The 21,005-nt window shown below is 42.3% G+C and overlaps 1 protein-coding gene across 1 annotated transcript; it reads left to right on the forward strand.

Moving 5' to 3' along the window:
• Positions 1 to 3,504: 3,504 nt before the first annotated feature.
• On the forward strand, positions 3,505 to 20,772 carry LOC137259969 (NADPH oxidase 5-like). The gene is made up of 14 exons (XM_067797626.1): positions 3,505 to 3,515; positions 4,660 to 4,765; positions 5,732 to 5,882; positions 8,778 to 8,988; positions 10,491 to 10,882; positions 11,543 to 11,718; positions 12,276 to 12,467; positions 13,912 to 14,044; positions 14,681 to 14,788; positions 15,372 to 15,481; positions 17,187 to 17,228; positions 17,924 to 18,133; positions 19,598 to 19,864; positions 20,177 to 20,772. Exons 2-14 carry the CDS (start codon positions 4,694 to 4,696, stop codon positions 20,306 to 20,308), a joined length of 2,196 nt encoding a protein of 731 aa, XP_067653727.1. The 5' UTR covers positions 3,505 to 3,515; positions 4,660 to 4,693; the 3' UTR covers positions 20,309 to 20,772.
• Positions 20,773 to 21,005: the final 233 nt, after the last annotated feature.

Genomic DNA, 21,005 nt, shown 5'->3' on the forward strand with positions numbered 1-21,005 from the left:
AATTATGCCATTTTGAGAAGACCCCTTTCTGTATTCTGCTGCAAACCTTTGGCATCGTACTCACATGCGTTTACGAGCACAGACGGTCTTGGATCCAGTTGTTTGCACTTCATACCATCTTTCAGTTCCACCGATCACCAAATGCCGTTTGCCGTCGCCCTGCGATGGGTCCAGAATACCAACTCTAAATCGCTTCTTCACAAGGATCAAGAATGGGGCCTTCCATGCCCTTTACTGTCTGGAAATGCTCAGCGCTTTTTTATGGCAACTGGCGATGATTTAAAGCTTTTTAAAGAGAAGCTGTAAGATTCCAACCCCTTTCAGGTCTGCCATACTCCCCGGGAATATTCACACAAAGATAAACTCCCAGCAAACAGTCCATTTTCCTTCACCCCCTCGAAACATCTACACCCCGCCCAACCCCTTAATCTTTAGCCCTCCCCACTCCCTAACACCACACAGTCCAGTCCAATCTTCCTAAGCATCTTCATGTCCTTCAAGCCCCCGAGTAGCATAGACAATAGTGGTTCCACTACTGTCTATTGAAGTGGTTCCACTATTGTCTATGCTACTCCCTCCGTAACATCCCCTTCCCCCTTCAACTACCTCCCCCCCCCCCTCTTCATCCACACGCCCCAACCCCTTCATATTCCGAATTTCTACACACTACCAACTCTCATGGTTAAATTTATGATTTTCTTATACAGAACTACCCATGGGTGGAATTGCAAGCTGTGTGTCAGCTGTATCTTTCTATAGGAGAGACATTCCCCGTTGGGTTTGTGCATCCGGAGCGAACACTGTGACGACTCAAAACGCGCAATGCATCATCCAAATGTTGACTTTAATTAGATATTTGACCACACGACGATTCAGATACTTTTACAGTGTACCCGCTTCAACCTGAGGACGACAAATGCGTCAGTGAGTAGCAATCTGTGCTCGCTGAAGTGCACCACAACTCATTAAACTCCTCTATAATTTGTTACAAATTCTACAAAGGAAGCAGGACTGGCTCAGTGAAGTAAGAGTGGTGATGAGGTGAAAATTATGCTTTCATATATTCTCTGAACCTGTACAGTATCTAGTCCTTTAAACTCCGCTGAACGCACTTTACATCTGGTGTGCTAGCCCTGACAATGCACCTGTTCCCCTTGAAGTAATGGTGACCTGCTTTCATGAATTTGTAACCATTCTCGACTTCATATGCCGAATGTGTATACGATGGCCAGGTGGTTGAAGTGCTTGCTTGTTGGGCTAAAGAAGAGTTCGAATCCCATATTGTTATCTACTAGGGAGCCCTTTGTGGTCGACTTGTGATGTATGGAATATTGTTAAAACGCACACTATATCATTTAATACGCAGGTCATGGTCAGGTGTCGGACTTGTCGACGGGTCACGACTGGTTCTTTCACTGTGCAAAGTTGCGCTCCTTAGTCGACGTTCTAAAACCGTACGACCGCAGGTGGGAATAATTACTTGCCTTGAAAATGTTAAGATAGTTTGAATATTACGTATTGATTTGTGGTGGTATGGTGACGCGAGGTCCTGTCACAAATCCGAACTCGGGTCACAAATCCGTTGAAGTCAAAGGTCACATATACTCTAATAGGGTACAAGTGCAAAATCACTTGCTGACATCGTTATAAATGAAACCCCGTCATTATAACTGCTCATTTCGATCTTTAATTACCTTAAATCGACCTTTTTGTCAACAGTGCACAATTTTCAGCCGCAAACGAAATTTCAACCAATCAGAGCGGCGCGTCTCCGTGATGTAATAGTGGGTATAGAAATGAGGGTCTGTGCAGTATTCATGTACATTTCAGGGGTTAAACTATCTCGTTTACAGGTTTGTACAAACCTGAAATCGCGAAAGCTGTTGAGAAAAAAGAAAGCTGTATGTTCTCACAATCTACTGTCATTTTGTTTTGTCTCCTGCTTTGCCTAGTTTTCGAGTTACAACCCTTGTTTTCATAGACGATTCTGTCAAAATCACTTGGTGTCGCTAGGTTGTAATCCGTGTTAGGTGATATAAACCTACACGTTATTTGTCATTATTCACTTGATGCTCAGTTAATGAATTTATAACAGGTATAATTAGTGGTAACGCCACTTAGATTACCCGACAAAGGCCCCCATTTGGCATTTTTTTTGTCTGGATCGATCAAAGGATTAACCGATAACAAGCTGATTGATTAATTAGTTTTATGGTGATTTAAATGGGGGATTTGTCAAAAGGTAGTGTTTATGTGTGTACATTTACTAATCTATACTGAATACACTCTGTCGTGTCTGTGTCTATGTAAAACAACACCCTTCTGTCAAAGGATTAACCGCCAGTACATTGTTTGATTGCTCATTATTGGTTAACTAAATAACTATTTTAAAAGAATGATGCATATTATGCAATTAGCTGCCAGGTGTGCTATCTTGGGTAACCAATGAAACTATACAGCAATGTGAAAAACCTGAAACGATACATCACGTTTTCGTATATTAGACTGTTAAAAGACATAAAAAGATTAAAAGATCTAAGCCCAATCGAACACCTTTGGGATCAGATCGATAGAAGGGTACGTCTCGACGTACCCTTAACCACCACGGAATCTTCAACAGTTGTTCCACATGCTGCTGGAGGAATGAAGAATGATTGCATAACAAAACATCCAGCGACTGATGTGATCTGTACCCAGGAGGTGTCGGGCAGTGGTAGCAGCCGGGGGTGGTCATACGAGGTAGTGACTTCACCACCGGGTGGACAGCAGTAATGGCTCATGAATTTCTCATGAAATATTGACATGATATCAATGCATTGCTCCACAAGATTTCAATTATATATATTTGTTTTCCGCTGACCTACACGTCATTGAATATCACCAAATTTTCACTGATATTTGAGTTTCGCGTTTCTTTTTTGGAAGAGTGTATTAACTATACCATAGAGACTTGTGCAATGATCCCATTTTGTAATTTATATTTTGTTCAGAAATTATCATTTAAACTGTCAGTTATTACAGTACTAATCTACTATTTAGTTTTGAAGGTTTAGTTTTGACTCTGCAGGAGGGTTTCTATTGTTATATTTACATAACATGTATGTTGAACATTTCTACTTTTTGCGACGTCTTTTGCAAACGAATCAGAATTACAGAATTCTGTGTATGCCTAATACATATATATGTATGCTACTGAACTTATCTCGTTTAAAAAGGTAATTCTTTCTCATCAAACCATGCCTCGTAGGCATCTTCATTTTTCGCCACAAAAAAACATTTTTGTGACATGTGATTAATCGTCTCAACTCTATGGATGTACTCTGCTTTGCTCGCCGTGCTCTAGGTCACTCTAACCATGAGTTCTTATTGATATGGACGCATCAGCTGAGCGGATGTTTAAAATATTTTTGAAGGACACTGTCTAGCGATGGCAAGGGAATCACGAGTGATGTACCACACACAAGATGGTCAACTCTGCACCGAGGTCATGTGATACCTCTCCGGAACACGTACAGGTTTTAACGCTTATTATTGACGCTGATATTAATATTAATATTCTTTCATTAGTGTAGTAGTAACGAAGTTGTTTTCACTTCCAGGTCCGTCTGAGTGTGTCTCAGATGAGCAAGGGGTTCAGCACATAACTACTACGTATGTTGCTCTGCAGGAAAGGCTTCTGTTATTGTGTATTACATGCAGGATGAACATTCTATATTTTCACCACGTCTTTAAGTTACAGAATCATGCGCATGCACTCCAGCTGTAAGCCATTAACTTCACTGAGTTCTCATTTAAACAGAAAACACAGATTAATATTCGATGGACAAAATCGCTATTACAGTAAACGGACTTCTTATGATGAAAGAAGGGTGTCTCTCTCTCCCTTCTATCGCTCTCTCGCTTCCCCATGTCTTTCTCTCTCGGTCGCTCCCCTCTCTCCCCTTTCTCTCTCGGCACCCTCTTGCACTCGCTGCATCCTCTCTCAATTTATCTCTCTCTGTTATGTCTCTATTTCGCTCCCCCCCCCCCCCCCACACAGGCACACACAGACACACAGACACACACACACACACACACACACACACACACACACACACACATATATATATATGCCTCTATTTATCTATACCTATTTATGTCTGCCTCTCCTTTTATCTCTCAGTATTCGTATGCGTATTCCAGATATTTGCCCGTGTCCTCTCCAGTCCAATTACCCCCGTCCATTGATTGAAGTTGTATTTACCAGCAGCCGGCAAAGTCATAGGCTGCTGGAGAGAGGTGTCGGGGAACAGAGTCCTTTTGCAACATTAGACAAGTGCACGGGTGATGAGAGATTCTGCAAATGCATTTTAGAAGTGGGATTGTTAATAGAAGATGGATAACAACTTCCCGGTGGCGTCATCCACCTGACGAAAGGGCGAAACTAGCCCAGAAATGTTGTGATAAATAAACCAAGACGTTTTCATTCAGCGTCCAGGACGTGGTGGCGTCATCCACCTGACGAACGGGCGAAACTAGCCCAGAAATGTTGTGATAAATATACCAAGAAGTTTTTCTTCATGGGGTGGTTGGAGCTCTCTAAATCTACAGCTCTGCTAAAATGTTTTCTGCAGTTATCAAATTAAAGTGTTTGTACTGGTGTGTGTTTGTAATGTCCAGCGTCCAGGACGTGGTGGCGTCACTAGAGGGTCAGATGTTGACGACAGTGGGCCTTGATACAGAGATGGACTACAACACGTTCAAACGGTCACTCCGAGTTAGAGACGTGAGTTGTCCATAGTGTACGTATGTGTGTGTGTATTGTGTGATGTGCTTATCTGACGTGTGTGTGTGTGCGTGCGATATGTGTCTCTGTGTGTGTGAGTGTGGTGCTGGTGTGTGTGAGAAAGCACTGTATGCGTATGTACGTACGTGTCGGTGTGTATGGACTGTACTGTGTCAGTGAGTGTTCGTGTGTTTGTGTGTGTAGTGGTGTGTGTGTGTGTGTAAGGGTGTATGTATGACTGTGAGTGTGTACTAGTGTGTGTGTTTATGTGTACTGGCGTGTGTCTGATTGTGGGAACTGGTGTGTGTACTGGCGTGTGTCTGATTGTGGGAACTGGTGTGTGTACTGGGGTGCGTTTATGTGTGTACAGGCGTGCGTTAATGTGTGTACTGGTCTATGTGAATGTGTGTTGGTATATGTCTGTATGTGTAGTGGGGTGTCTGACTGTGCGTGTACTGATGTGAATGTAATGGTGTATGTCTGTAAATCACATTGTAAGCGAACGAATATCGACCAGGAAAACACACGATGCCACAAAGTTATACCAAAATATTTAGGGCTGTGATAATCTGAATGAATTTCAAGTGCCGTTATTAATGTCTTTAACAATCATAAAATGTACATTGTGCATAAACTGTACACAATGTTTGAAACATGTAATGTACTATCAAAAGACCTTTCAATGCATAAAGCACAATACGTTATGGATAACATCCATATGGTACACAGCGAAGCTTTATTTATTTAAAAAGATTTTCTTTCTGGAGAATTGCAAATTATCGGCTGAACATGAATTTATTATTTGGATAACAATGACTGACTCACTGACTGACTGAATGAATGATCCAACTTCTATTTTGGTAATTTATCGCCACGGTGCAACACATATCTGGAATGGAACCCAGATCGTACGAACAACAGATGACCATGTCGAGATCCAGTTAACATAACTGCCTTCTCTTCCAGTCGTTCTTCGCCAGGCGCTTCTTCAAGTTGTTTGACACTGATAACAGCAACTCGGTGGATGTTTCGGAATTACTGGCAGCCACAAGACGTCTGAGACATGGCACTGCCACACAGAAACTGAGGTTCCTCTTTGATGTGTATGACGAAAGTGGTGAGTATCATCTTAATAGAGTGAGGGTGTAAATAAGCGCGCACATGTTTCCTGTCTGGCTGTCAGCACCCACTTCCGAACCGAGTACTCGTGGGGTAGGATGTAATGACTGCATGTAATGAGATAGTGTAATAGCTTTATGTAATGACATCAGGTAATATGAAATGGCGGCATGTAATGACGGCTTGTAATGGCTTCGTATCATCTTTTCTGTATGCTTTTGAGTAATGATTGTTTGACTTCCTTTAATGACTTCGCATTTGTGTAATGGCTAACTGTAATGACTTCAACAAAGCGTTTTATATGTGACGTCCTGTAATGGCTTTCTGTATGTTTTAGTTTAAAGGATCTAGTAATGACTTCGTGTATGCGTTTGTAGGATGGCTTCCTTATTGCTTCTTGTATACGGTTGTGTAATGGCTTTCTGTAATGGCTTTCTGTAATGGCTTTCTGTAATGGCTTTCTGTAATGGCTTTCTGTATGCTTTAGTGTAATAACTTTTTGTAATGACTCTTGTTTGCGTTTGTATGATTATCTTCTGTAACTGATTCTTGTACGCGTTTGTATAATATGGCTACCTTTGTGGTTTTCTATGTGGGTTTGTGTAACTGTCCTTCCTTCAAGGTGACGGTTATATCCACAGGAGGTATATACTGTCCTTCCTTCAAGGTGACGGTTATATCCACAGGAGGTATATACTGTCCTTCCTTCAAGGTGACGGTTATATCCACAGGAATTATATATTGTTCTTCCTTCAAGGTGACGGTTATATCCACAGGAAGTAAATATTGTTCTTCCTTCAAGGAGACGGTTATATCCACAGGAGGTAGAGACTGTCCTTCCTTCAAGGAGACGGTTATATCCACAGGAGGTACATACTGTCCTTCCTTCAAGGTGACGGTTATATCCACAGGAGGTATATACTGTCCTTCCTTCAAGGTGACGGTTATATCCACAGGAAGTATATATTGTTTTTCTTTCAAGGTGACAGTTATATACACAGGAATTATATATTGTTCTTCCTTCAAGGTGACGGTTATATCCACAGGAAGTATATATTGTTCTTCCTTCAAGGAGACGGTTATATCCACAGGAGGTACATACTGTCCTTCCTTCAAGGTGACGGTTATATCCACACGAGGTATATACTGTCCTTCCTTCAAGGTGACGGTTATATCCACAGGAAGTATATATTGTTTTTCTTTCAAGGTGACTGTTATATACACAGGAATTATATATTGTTCTTCCTTCAAGTTGACGGTTATATCCACAGGAAGTATATATTGTTCTTCCTTCAAGGAGACGATTATATCCACAGGAGGTATAGACTGTCCTTCCTTCAAGGAGACGGCTATATCCACAGGAGGTATAGACTGTCCTTCCTTCAAGGAGACGGTTATATCCACAGGAAGTATATATTGTTCTTCCTTCAAGGTGACGGCTATATCCACAAAACATATGCATTGTTCTTCCTTCAAGGTGACGGTTATATCCACAAAACGTATAATAGACTGTTCTTCCTTCACGGTGACGGTTATATCCACATAACGTATAGACTGTTGTTCTTTCAAGGTGACGGTTATATCCACAAAACATATGCATTGTTCTTCCTTCAAGGTGACGGTTATATCCACAGGAGGTATATACTGTCCTTCCTTCAAGGTGACGGTTATATCCACATAACGTATAGACTGTTGTTGTTTCAAGGTGACGGTTATATACACAGGAATTATATATTGTTGTTCCTTCAAGAAGACGGTTATATCCACAGGAAGTATGCATTTTTCTTCCTTCAAGGTGACGGTTATATCCACATAACGTATGCATTGTTCTTCCTTCAAGGTGACGGTTATATCCACAAAACATATGCATTGTTCTTCCTTCAAGGTGACGGTTATATCCACATAACGTATGATAGACTGTTCTTCCTTCAAGGTGACGGCTATATCCACAAAACATATGCACTGTTCTTCCTTCAAGGTGACGGTTATATCCACAAAACATATGCACTGTTCTTCCTTCAAGGTGACGATTATATCCACATAACGTATAATAGACTGTTCTTCCTTCAAGGTGACGGCTATATCCGCATAACGTATAGACTGTTGTTCTTTCAAGGTGACGGTTATATTCACAAAACATATGCAATGTTCTTCCTTCAAGGTGACGGTTATATCCACATAACGTATGCACTGTTCTTTCTTCAAGGTGACGGTTATATCCACAAAACATGTGCATTGTTCTTCCTTCACGGTGACGATTACATCCACATAACGTATAATAGACTGTTCTTCCTTCAAGGTGACGGCTATATCCACATAACGTAGAATAGACTGTTCTTCCTTCAAGGAGACGGTTATATCCACAGGAGGTATAGACTGTCCTTCCTTCAATGAGACGGTTATATCCACAGGAGGTATAGACTGTCCTTCCTTCAAGGAGACGGTTATATCCACAGGAAGTATATATTGTTCTTCCTTCAAGGTGACGGTTATATCCACAAAACATATGCATTGTTCTTCCTTCAAGGTGACGGCTATATCCACATAACGTATAATAGACTGTTCTTCCTTCAAGGTGACGGTTATATCCACATAACGTATAGACTGTTGTTCTTTCAAGGAGACGGTTATATCCACAGGAAGTATATATTGTTCTTCCTTCAAGGTGACGGTTATATCCACAAAACATATGCATTGTTCTTCCTTCAAGGTGACGGCTATATCCACACAACGTATAATAGACTGTTCTTCCTTCAAGGTGACGGTTATATCCACATAACGTATAGACTGTTGTTCTTTCAAGGTGACGGTTATATTCACAAAACATATGCAATGTTCTTCCTTCAAGGTGACGGTTATATCCACATAACGTATAGACTGTTGTTCTTTCAAGGTGACGGTTATATCGACATAGAGGAGTTACGGACGGCGTTACGGTCGTGTATGGTGGAGAGCTCGGTGAAGCTGGGGGAGGAGGAACTGGAATTGCTGACTCAGGCATTGTTTGAAGAAGCAGATGAAGACTGCAACGGTGAAATTTCCTTTAAGGAATTGGAATCTGCGATTGACAGACATCCAGGATTAAAGGAGAACCTATGTCTGAGGTACGCGTGTTTCTGGGTGAACGTAAAGCCACCACGGCTATTCACATGGTTCATCTATGCTGTTTACAGGCGATTTATGCTTTCTCTCTATCATAGGATATCAGTCTCAACGGCACTGGTTCGTATTATCAATCTCCACTCCATGGGGATCGCAGATCTTCTTGGCAAACCAAGTTGGTGTGACATTCCCATCCTTACGAGGTACCCATTCACAACTGTGTGGACTGGTACACATAGTAAGTGAACAAGTGTACTGCATGTTGCTGTGCCCACAACAAGGATTTTGAACGTATTCAACCATTCAGTCCTTCATCAACATGTTCGCGGGTTCTTCTAGGTGCACAGCGTTGTGTACGGTACACTAGGGGTTGTGACAAGACTGAAAGTCTTCACACAAAGTCGACTCCAAGTGTCGCAGGTTTGTTATAACAGGGCCATTGGGCTTGTGTTCAATGATTTTAATCAACGCCACTTGCCGAAACGTGCCATAAACCTGTAATTAGTGAAATTACACGACGTAGTTGCGAGCTGCCACTGCCAGCATGGTGTGTGCTGGGCACATGGCACATGCAGCTTTTATAGCTCCTCAGTGCACACACTGCAGTAGCAGCATGTGCCAGAGCCCCGGATGTACCCGCCGGCAGCCAGCGCAACTGTATGGCAAGCTGTTAGGGAAAAAAATTAGTAATTTATGATGGGTGCTTTGCAACATAAAAAATGCAAACTGTGACACAAGGTTCATACACCCGGTCACACGTGGGCTCGCCCCCGATTGGGTCATTAGCCTTGCGCCAACTCGCGAAGCCCCGCCCCCAGTTTGGGAGGAAGACAAAGACTACAGATGATGTCCAATCCCATCACCCCTTCTCCACCCGAGAATGAACGGGTAAATATTGTAGATAATATAGTTGGCTCCGCGTTGTTTTGGTGGACATTCACTCACCATCCATCTCTGCTCACACGTCCATCAGAACGCAACTCAAACTGTCACGGACAGTACACAGTTACTTCGGGTCTTTCTACAGCATGAAACTGATACGCTGTGATCAGTGTGCGAAACAACCTCCGGTCCGCTAGCCGATGGCTCGCGACTGGCTAGTGAATTTTCATTGGTTTAGTTTGTAAACATATAAGTTAAATTAAGCTATAATACACTTTTAAATCATGCAAGATTATGGCTTGATAAAAATGTTCATCATATTAGCAACTAAAGTAGTGTCTACATTCAAATGTCGGGCTAGTGAATTATTTTGTGGCCTTGTAACTTTCCGGCATAGCTAGCCCGACTGGCAAGCAAATATGGGGACGTCACACGGACTTACGACGACAAGTGCCGCTGTAGAAATTTATGTTTTTATGCTAAGGTGACCACATCTCATATACCATGAATCAGCCTTAGGACAGTCGTGACTGTTGCTTAAAGCCAGGCAACCCAGTGTAATATGATTGTCGGCCTTTTCTCTTAATCCATTAACTCACCCACAACATTCTTTACTTTGAAGCGTGGACCAATGGCTGAAACCCACACCCGCACCCCACAAAGGGACGCTACTCCAATACTACTTCTCGAAGTCGTATTTCTTCAATAACCTCCGGAAGATAGCTTTCTTCGCCGGCCTGATCCTTCTCAACTGCATCCTGCTTGCTGTGGGCTGCTGGAACTACCGCGCATCCAACTGGTGCATCATTGTGGCCAGAGGATGCGGCCTCTGTCTCAACTTCGACTGCACCTTCATAGTTGTCCTCATGCTGCGGAAGTGCATTACCTGGCTGCGCGCGACGCCTGTTAGCCACGTGCTTCCGCTGGATCAACACATAATATTTCATAAACTGACGGGCTTTTTGATATTGCTGTTTTCAGTGGTGCATACCGTCTTGCATATTGGGAACGCAAGTAAGAACGCAAAAAGTCTACACACTACTTTTTGTTGATAATAATGATAATAATGAAACTCCCAAACATTTATGTAGGCATTCATGACAAGTGATTGCTTGCTCTCCTGCTTGGCAGACTGATTTAGTGACTGACTGCGTGACTGCTTGACTGACTTAGTGACTGACTGCATGACTGCTTGACTGACTTAGTGATTGCTCGCTCTCCTGCTTGACTGACTTAGTGACTGCATGACTGCTTGACTGACGTAGTGACTGACTGCATGACTGCTTGCATGACTGCTTGTCCGACTTAGTGGCTGACTGCATGACTGCTTGACTGACTGAATACTTGACTGACTGCTTGACTGAGTGACTGTTTGACAGACAGTTTGACTGACTGTTTGACTGACTGACTGACTGACTGCAGCCTTACATATAAGTTAACGATTAGAAGGACGATTTCCAGAGCGTGCTTTGGAATCGCTACATACGGCATTCGTAATTCGAAATTTATGAACTTGAATTTTCGGTTCATCATTCATTTAAGGGCATGGTTTATGTTCTGGTCGCCGTCACGTGACAAGAGCATTGCGGTATCAGGCTAGAACTCCTCGGATGGTTTGGCAACAGTGTAATGGACATATTGTGACGTATTTCAGACGCCATTTTGTCATTGCAGTCTTGGTTGCCGAAAGTCAGTTCAACCTGACCGTGCCTGTCTTCATCTTCACCACTGAGGCCAACATCGGCTGGGTGGCCGGCTTCGCTCCCCTGTCTGGTGTTCTGCTCGTCGTCGTCTTCGTCGTCATGTTCATCTGTTCCATGTCCTTTGTAAGGAGGGGTGGCTATTTTCAGGTACACGAACATGGCTTCTTTATGGCAGACTTGTACAGAGATCTATCAGATACCTGCTAACGTCTCAGGTGATCAGCAATCTACGAAACATCTCTTAAAAGCGTTAAACGTGCAATACACGAGTAACTGTTGTGGATCTGGTATCTGCCTGTCACAATGGTGCACTCTAAAGACGCTGGCTGCAAACGATTGAACCATCCTCTCCTTTTGGGTCATTGCTGCAAGTAAATGATTCGAATGGTGTTCTCTCTGTAATCTCTCCGAGTTGATCACAGCTGCAAAACTGCCGATTCGTTTCAAAACAAAATTTGCTCGTTTATTTATCGTTTTGCGTCAAGATTACCGATCGCTGTTTTTCTGAAACGCGGATACGCGTTTGACCCCTAGTTTAAATCCCTTGTCGTCCTAAATATAGTTCCTTGTTTGTGATCATCATATCATGTTGGATAACTAAACAGCACTAATGTTACTGAAGGTTTCTTCTCTCATGAACCAGACACAGCGCAGCATTGATGGAATGCAGTTACCTCGTTCACTCACATGCACTTTCTGTTCAGGTGTTCTACTGGACGCACATGTTGTACGTGGCCTTCTGGATATTGCTGATTCTTCACGGGCGTCACTTCTGGAAGTGGTTCTCAGTGCCCGGTACCATGTTTATTCTGGAGAAACTGTTCAGGTCTAAAGTGATCAAGAGAATCGCCTACGGCCAAACGTTCATAACAGAAGTTAACCTTCTACCATCTCAGGTATGCTGGTACCTTACTGAGCCCACACTTTTCATTGGCACTCAAAATCAGAATATATAAATAAGGAGGCAAAAGAAAGTATAGGTCCAGTTTGGTGATCCATAAAAAGACAATACAAACTGGAGATGAGAATTGCTATAGATGACCTCTTGAATATACTCTACTCACAAACCTCTCAGCTAAAGGTTACCAATATTAATTTTGTCATTACAAGGTCTATCAATATGATATTTCCAAATTAGAGCATCGGTGATTTGAGGATGTCGTGTGCAGATTCCCATACTGACTTGTAGGATACGTTACAGTGTGTTTTGGCGGCTGAACACTTGCCTTTACAGTGGATACGCTCGCCTTTTGTTGTCTTCTCCATTTGATAATGATTTATAAAAAAAAAATGATTTCGAACGGTTTTATTATGATGTGCGTCGGTGTCATGCAGCACGAATATCAGGCACAAAAAGTGTTTCTCACGTGCAAAGCATGAGTACAACATGTGATTATAAAGACCCAAATGAATCTTACAATTTCATCTACGATCTTTGCAAGTACTGTACACGAAAATGGGACGTCTCAACACTGCCGATTGAAATCAGGCAATTGGACGATTGCAAGGTGGCAAATCAAACAATGAGGTGATTTTCAACGTTCATGCCAGCACAATAACTCGATTGTGGGATCGATTTCGTCAAACAAATTTGACAAATGACCGTCCAAGATCAAGAAGACCAGGAGCCACCACATCTGCCCAAGATCGGTACATTCAGGGAACCCACCTACATGACCTTTGGGATCAGATCGATAGACAGATAGCTCGACGTCGTAATCCACTACAGAATCTTCAACACTGTTCCATATGCTGCAGGAGGAATGGAGAAGGATTGCACAACAAAACATCCAGCGACTGATGCGATCTGTACCCAGGTGGTGTCTGATACGAGGTACTGATTTCAACACGACCTGGTGGACAGCAGTAATGACTGTGATGACTCTAATTCTCCTGAAATATGGACAAGATAGCAATGCATTGCTCCACAAAATTCCATTCATGTAACTTTGATCTACGCGTCCGCTGATCTTCACGTCCTTGAAAAACGCCAAATTTTCACTGATATTTGGGTCTTGCGTTTCCTTTCTTGAAGAGTGTACATGCGTTGATGTCTCACGCTGTATTGTTGGACAAAACAAGTAGGTACAGAGAGCTCTTTCACAAAACAATAGTCGCCCTACAATAATCCTACGTTGATATCGAAGTACAAGTGTCTTGGAAGTACAAGTGTCTTGGAAGTACAAGTGTCTTGGAAGTACAAGGGTCTTAGAAGTACAAACGCGTTGTGGAATGCAGATATGTGACATGCATAAAGAGCATATGTTCTTGCTCAACAAGTTGACGTTAAGCCGAGACTGGGTGACATGTTCTACTGAAATGATCCTTAACTTGCTCCAGGTGACCCATCTTGTCATCACAAAGCCTCCCAATATGAAGTACCGACCTGGGGACTACGTGTTCCTACAGATTCCAGACATTGCTAAGCATGAATGGCATCCCTTCACCATCAGCAGCGCCCCAGAAATGGCAGGTAGGTCTCCATATAAAAAACCCTTTGCTGGGACGTAGGTTTTCCAATAATCAGCACCTTTCAGATGGGAGAAAGGTTTTCCAGAACAGCGCCCTTGAACTGGGAGGTAGGTTTTCCAGAACGGCACCCTTGAACTGGGAGGTACGTCTTTCAGAGCCACACCCTGGAACTGGGAGGTAGGTCTTCCAGAACCACACCCTTCAACTTGAGGGTAGGTTTTCCAGAATAGCACCCGAGAAGTGGAAGGTAGGTCTTCAAAAGCAACACCCTTCAACTGGAGGGTAGGTCTTCCAATAAAAGGCAACTGATTTGGAAGCTTGTCTCACCTTAAACCAAATTTTGTATGGAGACAAATATGTTATGTTTTTCATCTATAGCAGCAAAACAAACCCGTGAGCAAATATATATCTATGTGGCATACAGTGGCAATATTTTCTCAGACAAATGATTTTGATCGACCAAAAACAGACAGTCAAACGAAAGACATCGGTCGTATACATCTGCCGAGAGGGTGACACCATACTGACTTGTTGTGTCTGTACATATCTAGGTGTGATATATCACACGCGATAAAGATCTATACCGATTCTGACATTGATCGGATGTTTCCTTGACCTCTGTTTCCTGTGTCCATAGGCAAGCTGTGGGTGCACGTGCGATCTGCTGGTCACTGGACAAACAAATTATACGAGTATTTCAATGACTACGACGAAAGCAGACGCTCCACCGCTGACCTCAATGGACGTATGTTTTCGTTTTTTCGGAGTTTTTTGTGGCGTGTTAGAGAGTGTTCGTAAGTGAGTTTAACTCCAAAATTATTCCCGCTGTATCACAACAGCATATCTGAGCAACGCCCCAAGTGATGCCGAGAGACGTTTACCACAGGTGAAACCCGAAATCGTGGGTACAGAGCTGACAAACACAGAAACAAAATCGGTTTGAACTGGGATTCGAACACAGTGTCCTTACATTCTGGTTTGTCCAAGGGACGCAACTCTGCACAGAGAAAAGTAGAATGGAATGAGAAGTTAGTTGCTGGCATGGTCACACTTATACTGACCGTGAGTCACTCAGGTAGCCTTAGTGCAATGTTAAAGAATGGAAGTTAAGGTTAACCTTAATAAAGGTTGTTTCGTGAAAGGAGCCCCTGGCCAGTAATAATTACTAAAAACAGTGAAGAAAAAAATACTCACTCAGTGTCACTATATTGCTAGACTATTGCTAACAGTGACGTAACTCTTAACTCACTCACTCCAGTCATATTGTTGTACTATTGCAAAAAAGCGGCGTAAAACCATACTGACTCACTGGGTCGGTTTATTGCAAGGTTCCTTGTCCCCAGTCGACCCTCAGAGCCACACTGCTATAACTGATGACAAGAAACCCATGACGCTCCACGCCACTTTACCTTCAACACCGCCGAAGATCCCCTTTAAGGTAAGCCCATACATATAGTATCGCTACACAGTGAGTGTGACTTGCAAGTCACGATCAAACACCTTTATACGGATGACTGTCACGCTCAGCGTCTCCGTTATGTAAACGTATCCACTTGGTTGTATAGACATTCACGTCTTCTAAACTGGTGTACAATTTCATGCACTAAAGTCTATTTATGGACGAGACATACATGCTTGAAAATACAACATTTTCGCAACTGATTTCTCATTACTCGTCTGTGCGTTTCTTTTTTTGAAAGTATGTAAATGCTCCCAGGTATTGCCGAGTGAGTGAGTGAGACGTTCCCACTTTGCCAGTCCCATTGTCAAGTCAATGTTAACTAAACCTACAAGTCCAACAAAGGGAATTATGTTATGTACATACATGTTACATCGAAGATGGATTTCGCCACTAACTCGGGGGAACCAACTGCAAACCTTATGCAGATGAACTACAGGAGGATCATGCATGAAATTGCTGAAAAGCATGTGCGCATATTGTGCATGTGACCAACTCCGTTTGAGTGTTATGTTTTGTGAAGAATTCACCAATTTTCACTGCGTTTCATCATTTGGTGAACTCATGACACAAATCTTTTCAAAGTTGTGAATTTGTTTTACAGTACCTCGCTTCATGTGTAAACGGTACCTTTAAACAGTATGGAATATTTTGCAAAATCTCGTTTAGAACAGTCGACTTAAATAAGTGGCAACATTTACACTAGTGAGGTTAAACTTTTGATGGGTAGTATATTTCATTTTACAAATATGGCAAAAATATGTTTGATTTATGTTAAATAAAGTTACACTTATACAAAAGTTAATACATTACACATAATTATATAGCTTATAGTATGTTTCCTGAGTATGAGTTCATTTAACGTTTTTAGCTGCAGATAATTAGTTTTGTGAGTTATATTGATATGTGTATAACATGTGATGCCATATTAATCAATTGCATACGCAATACAAATACAGTTGAAGCTTTCTAAACCGGCACTCAGAAATAATCCAGTTTAGACAGCGGATTGTAGAGATGATGAATATTCAAACCAGTGACGGGACTGAGGTTTTATTCTTGTGTTGACACCTTGCCGGGTTGGACAGATGCCGGTTTTGACAGCTTCCACTGTTTACAATCCCACCAAGTGCAAGACAGCGTCCTCATACTGGATAACGGTAGAAAGTCCATTTTTGAAGCCGCCACATTTTAGTCTCAAGTCTCATTTCAAGTTGTTGGTTTATCTTTTTTCTGGGTTTGATACATGCAACAGCAGCTGTTGAAGCTGTTCATTGTCAACATTTAGCATTGACTAACATTGTTTTGCATGTGGTGAACACTGTTCATGGCTCACTACGCTCAGAAACCGGCAATAACCGGGTACGTATGGCCATGCCTATTTAGGCGTTAATAATAATCCGATATTTGTTAACTGTGGTCGAATATATACTGGCAAAGTGACTGTAAATGGTAAGTGGGTGAGTGAACGAGTGAGTGAGTGAGTGAGTGAGGAGTTGTAAGGAGTATGAGCTTGACAGCTGGGATGGTGTGTGTGTGTGTCTCTATGTGTGTGCATGTGCGTGTGCGTGTCCGTGTGTGTGCTAAAATGGGCGTTGTCGTTGCTGGGAGTTAAACTATACCAAACGTCCATACGTTTTCACGATTGAAGTGCATAATTAAGTCCGCAGCTTTGATTCCACAGAAACGAGAGCGCGGGGTAACACACAAGGATCTGCACGTGCGGGTAAGGGTCTGTTTCAGGGTGCACTCTGTAACTTTCCACCTACCATGTGGCCGCGACCTGTCCATTGTGAACACTTTCACCTCGATATAAGTACACCCTGCAAATATAGCTTAGGCCTCTATGTAAGCTGACACCTCTATATAAGCTGACACCTCTATATAAGCTGACACCTATATGTAAGCTGACACCTCTATGCAAGCTGACACCTATATGTAAGCTGACACCTCTATGCAAGCTGACACCTCTATGAAAGCTGACACCTCTATGTATGTACCTATTGGCAAAATGTGTTTCGCTGTACTGTTTGGAGCGAATTAGCCCCTTTAAAACAATCCCCTAAAAAATGTACAAAGGTAATCTTTGAACTTTGCCTCTGTTCTTCCAGCAGAAAATGGGTACCCGCTGGGATAACTAAATAACTATTAACCCTCTTTCCTTTCACTGAAAGCTTTGGTTATCCGGGAGTGGTATGAAATTAGGAAAGTGCTTTATAAATACTTATAAATATTCAAAATTATTATGCTGTATCTTTTTAACAAAGTGTTCTAGAGGGCATTGAACGAACGTCTGTCAAATAGATGTTACGTGCACGTCTTTCCCTCGGCAAATCAACGGTGTGGTCTGTACAATCAGTTAAGAAGACAAGACAGTGATGGCGTTATGACAGACACTCTCAGTCCTCATTTCTCTTGCAGTGTTTCATCGACGGACCTTATGGCACGTGTTCCAGGGCAATATTTGAGACAGAGCACGCTGTCCTGATTGGTTCTGGTATCGGCGTGACTCCCTTTGCCTCCATCCTCCAGAGCATCATGTACAGGTTCAAGGCCTACAAGAGATGCTGCTCCAGATGCAGCCACACCTGGTATGATGAAGTGCCAGAACACGTCATGAACCTCAAGAAGGTCAGGTCATGTAGTCGTGCACTAAATCTTATCACATGTAGTATCATACCTATCAAACGGATTTCTTTCTTTCCGAACTTTCATTATTTCTTTTGTCACTTATTCATTTATTAGTTCTTCGTGTATACTTTCCTTCCTTCATTCCTTTATTTAGTTATGAAAACATCACTTTTACCTCACAGCACCTGTTGGCAAAGAGTGTGGTGTATTCATTAACTACAGGTAATATCAAGGAACAAAAATAATGAGATGTTCTTCCACTAAAGTGACGGTATGTTGACGATGACGGTGACAGGTCACTATAGAGGACACCTTTGATTGGTTGATTCCAGTCTAAGCAAACTTAGTCTCAGTGTTATTGGTTACACTCCACCACTGAGTCTTACAAAACCTAGTAGAAGGTCGCGTCAGGTAACCTTTATGCGACCTCGACCCTTCAATCAAACGCGAGACGGTTAAAAAGATTTAACCAATCACACAACGGCTGCTACTTGGGGATCGGAAGGACTTACGAAATATTCGGGTCACTGATACAAATCTCTACACAAACAAAAAATCCGGATATAACACAGTAATTTGACCTGCAGTATATACGCTTGGGGTCTTTCTGTTGACACGGTTACCATTAGCTAATATTTCCTCATGATGACATCCTTGAATATTGCCAAAAACAGTATTTTCAGCGACTGTGTACTCACCATTGTCATGATTGTAACGTGCGTCGTGTGCATCACCCGGAAGCGGTGATAGCATTCGGAATCGTTCGGGGATGTCCACTTTCGCGATTTGGTAAGCTGTGTTCTGACTGGTCAGTCTCAATGGCTACTTGTCGCGACCTCCCATAAGGTTTTGTTAGACTCAGTAGTGGAGTGTAACGGAAAGAACTGAGGCTAAGTTTGCTTAGACTGGGTTGATTCTGAACCATGAATTGACAACAGGCGGTGCTGAATAAAACGATATATATTAATTATAAAGCCAGAGAAAATAAACGAATTCCTTGATTCCGGAAGTGGGACCAACTCGCACCTTCTGGGTTCGTTTATTCTACTTTTGGTTCGACCATTTTCTCCATTCCGACACACAAAGGCATTTACCATTTCAGACTGGAGTTAATATATACAAATTCCTATGGTTTACAAGTTTATTCTGGGGTTGAAGCGCTAAATTGATGCGCGACCCACACGATGGGAGGTTTCTGTAACAGCCAACTTCAGGACCACTTGTCCAATATGCCATATCTAATACCTTAACTGTCTGTACAGTTCGTTCATGAGAAATATCACTAACACACGAGCCAATATATTTTGTTAATGACGAATTGATAATATTGCCAGGTCGACTTCATCTGGATCAAGATCAGATGGCCCCACTCGTCGTTCATGCTGTCACTCACCAGTTTAAAGGTGGCTTCCTATCGCATGACTATGAATGATTTCAAGGCATTTTTGTTTCCTGTTTTTCAAGGTCGACTTCATCTGGATCAACCGTGACCAGAAGGCCTTCGAGTGGTTCGTCAGTCTCCTCGCTCAGTTAGAAATGGAACAGACTATGGAAGGCGGGCTGGGCAACTTCATCGAGATGCACATGTACATGACGGCAGCGCTTAACAAGACTGACCTGAAAGGAATCGGTTTACAGATGGCCCTGGACCTCATCCATAAGAAACAAGACAAGGATCTGTTGACGGGGCTAAAGACACGCACACAGCCGGGGAGGCCAGACTTCAAGAAGGTAGTGAGGCGTGAAATTATATATTTGTACATTGACGAAGAAACTAAATTGCTGTATTTTAATGTACAACATTTTTCTGAAAGGCAAGTTGACAATCTGAGACTGCATAGAGTGAATGAGTTTATTTTCGTCACCTCTTTTAGTAATATTCCAACGATATCACGATATGGGACATCCGAAATCGTCTTTGACAGATTTGGGAATCGAACCCAGGTCTTCGGCCTTATCCACCCTTATACGAAACAGATGTTGTGTCCTTCTGTAACGTCCTCATAAGCATTAAACACTGACTTCGTCTGTCCTTTCTTGCAGCTGTTCACCAACATTGACACTGAGAAGAAAGGGCAAGTGAAGGTGTTCTTCTGTGGGAACCCTGTTTTGGCAAAAGTTATCAAACGACACTGCGAATCTTTCGGCTTTGGATTTTCTAAGGAAAATTTTTGAAGGGACGCCTGGGCACCTGGATAACGTGATGGTGTATTGTATAGGCTTACAACCTCAGTTGAAACACCTACCTTATGTATACAAATAAGGGGACACATGAAAGTGGTCCTCTATTCTTTTCCGGGTTTCTTCACAAGGTATGTACGGCATCTTGAAGGAAACCCTGGACATAGATAAACTTGTACTTTCCCACTTTCCCTATATGTTTCTCTGTATGTGCCGAGGATGTTCCGAATATAAATCTGTGGATGGATATCTTAAAGTTGTTAGAACCATAATCTACCTTTGAGAATGAAGCCTTTGAGATACTCCTCAGACCCAAGTTTAATTTCCATCATCCATTTAGTGTTTGGAGCCCATTTCAGGGTTATCGAAACTGTGATATCGCTGGAATGTTGTGGTGTTACTAACGGACTTTATCAACTTGCCCTTTTGTGCCAGTTGCTCCTAATAAATCAGTGACAGAACCTTCTGTTTGTTTGTTGTTCATGTGTTATGTCTTTAAGTTATGGATCCTGACTCACAAAGCATTCGCAGCGTTACGAATTGGTAAGCCTACTTTACACTATAGAGCTACGATAGGTCGTAATATTATGAACTCTTTGGGGATCAGACCCTTGTCATGATCCACTTATGGTCGCACAGTAATCAGTAAGTGTCATTGTTGCACAGTAATCAGAGTAGTATAATTAATGGG

Source organism: Haliotis asinina, chromosome 13 (genome assembly GCF_037392515.1).
Source record: "Haliotis asinina isolate JCU_RB_2024 chromosome 13, JCU_Hal_asi_v2, whole genome shotgun sequence".
In the NCBI taxonomy this organism is placed as follows: domain Eukaryota; kingdom Metazoa; phylum Mollusca; class Gastropoda; order Lepetellida; family Haliotidae; genus Haliotis; species Haliotis asinina.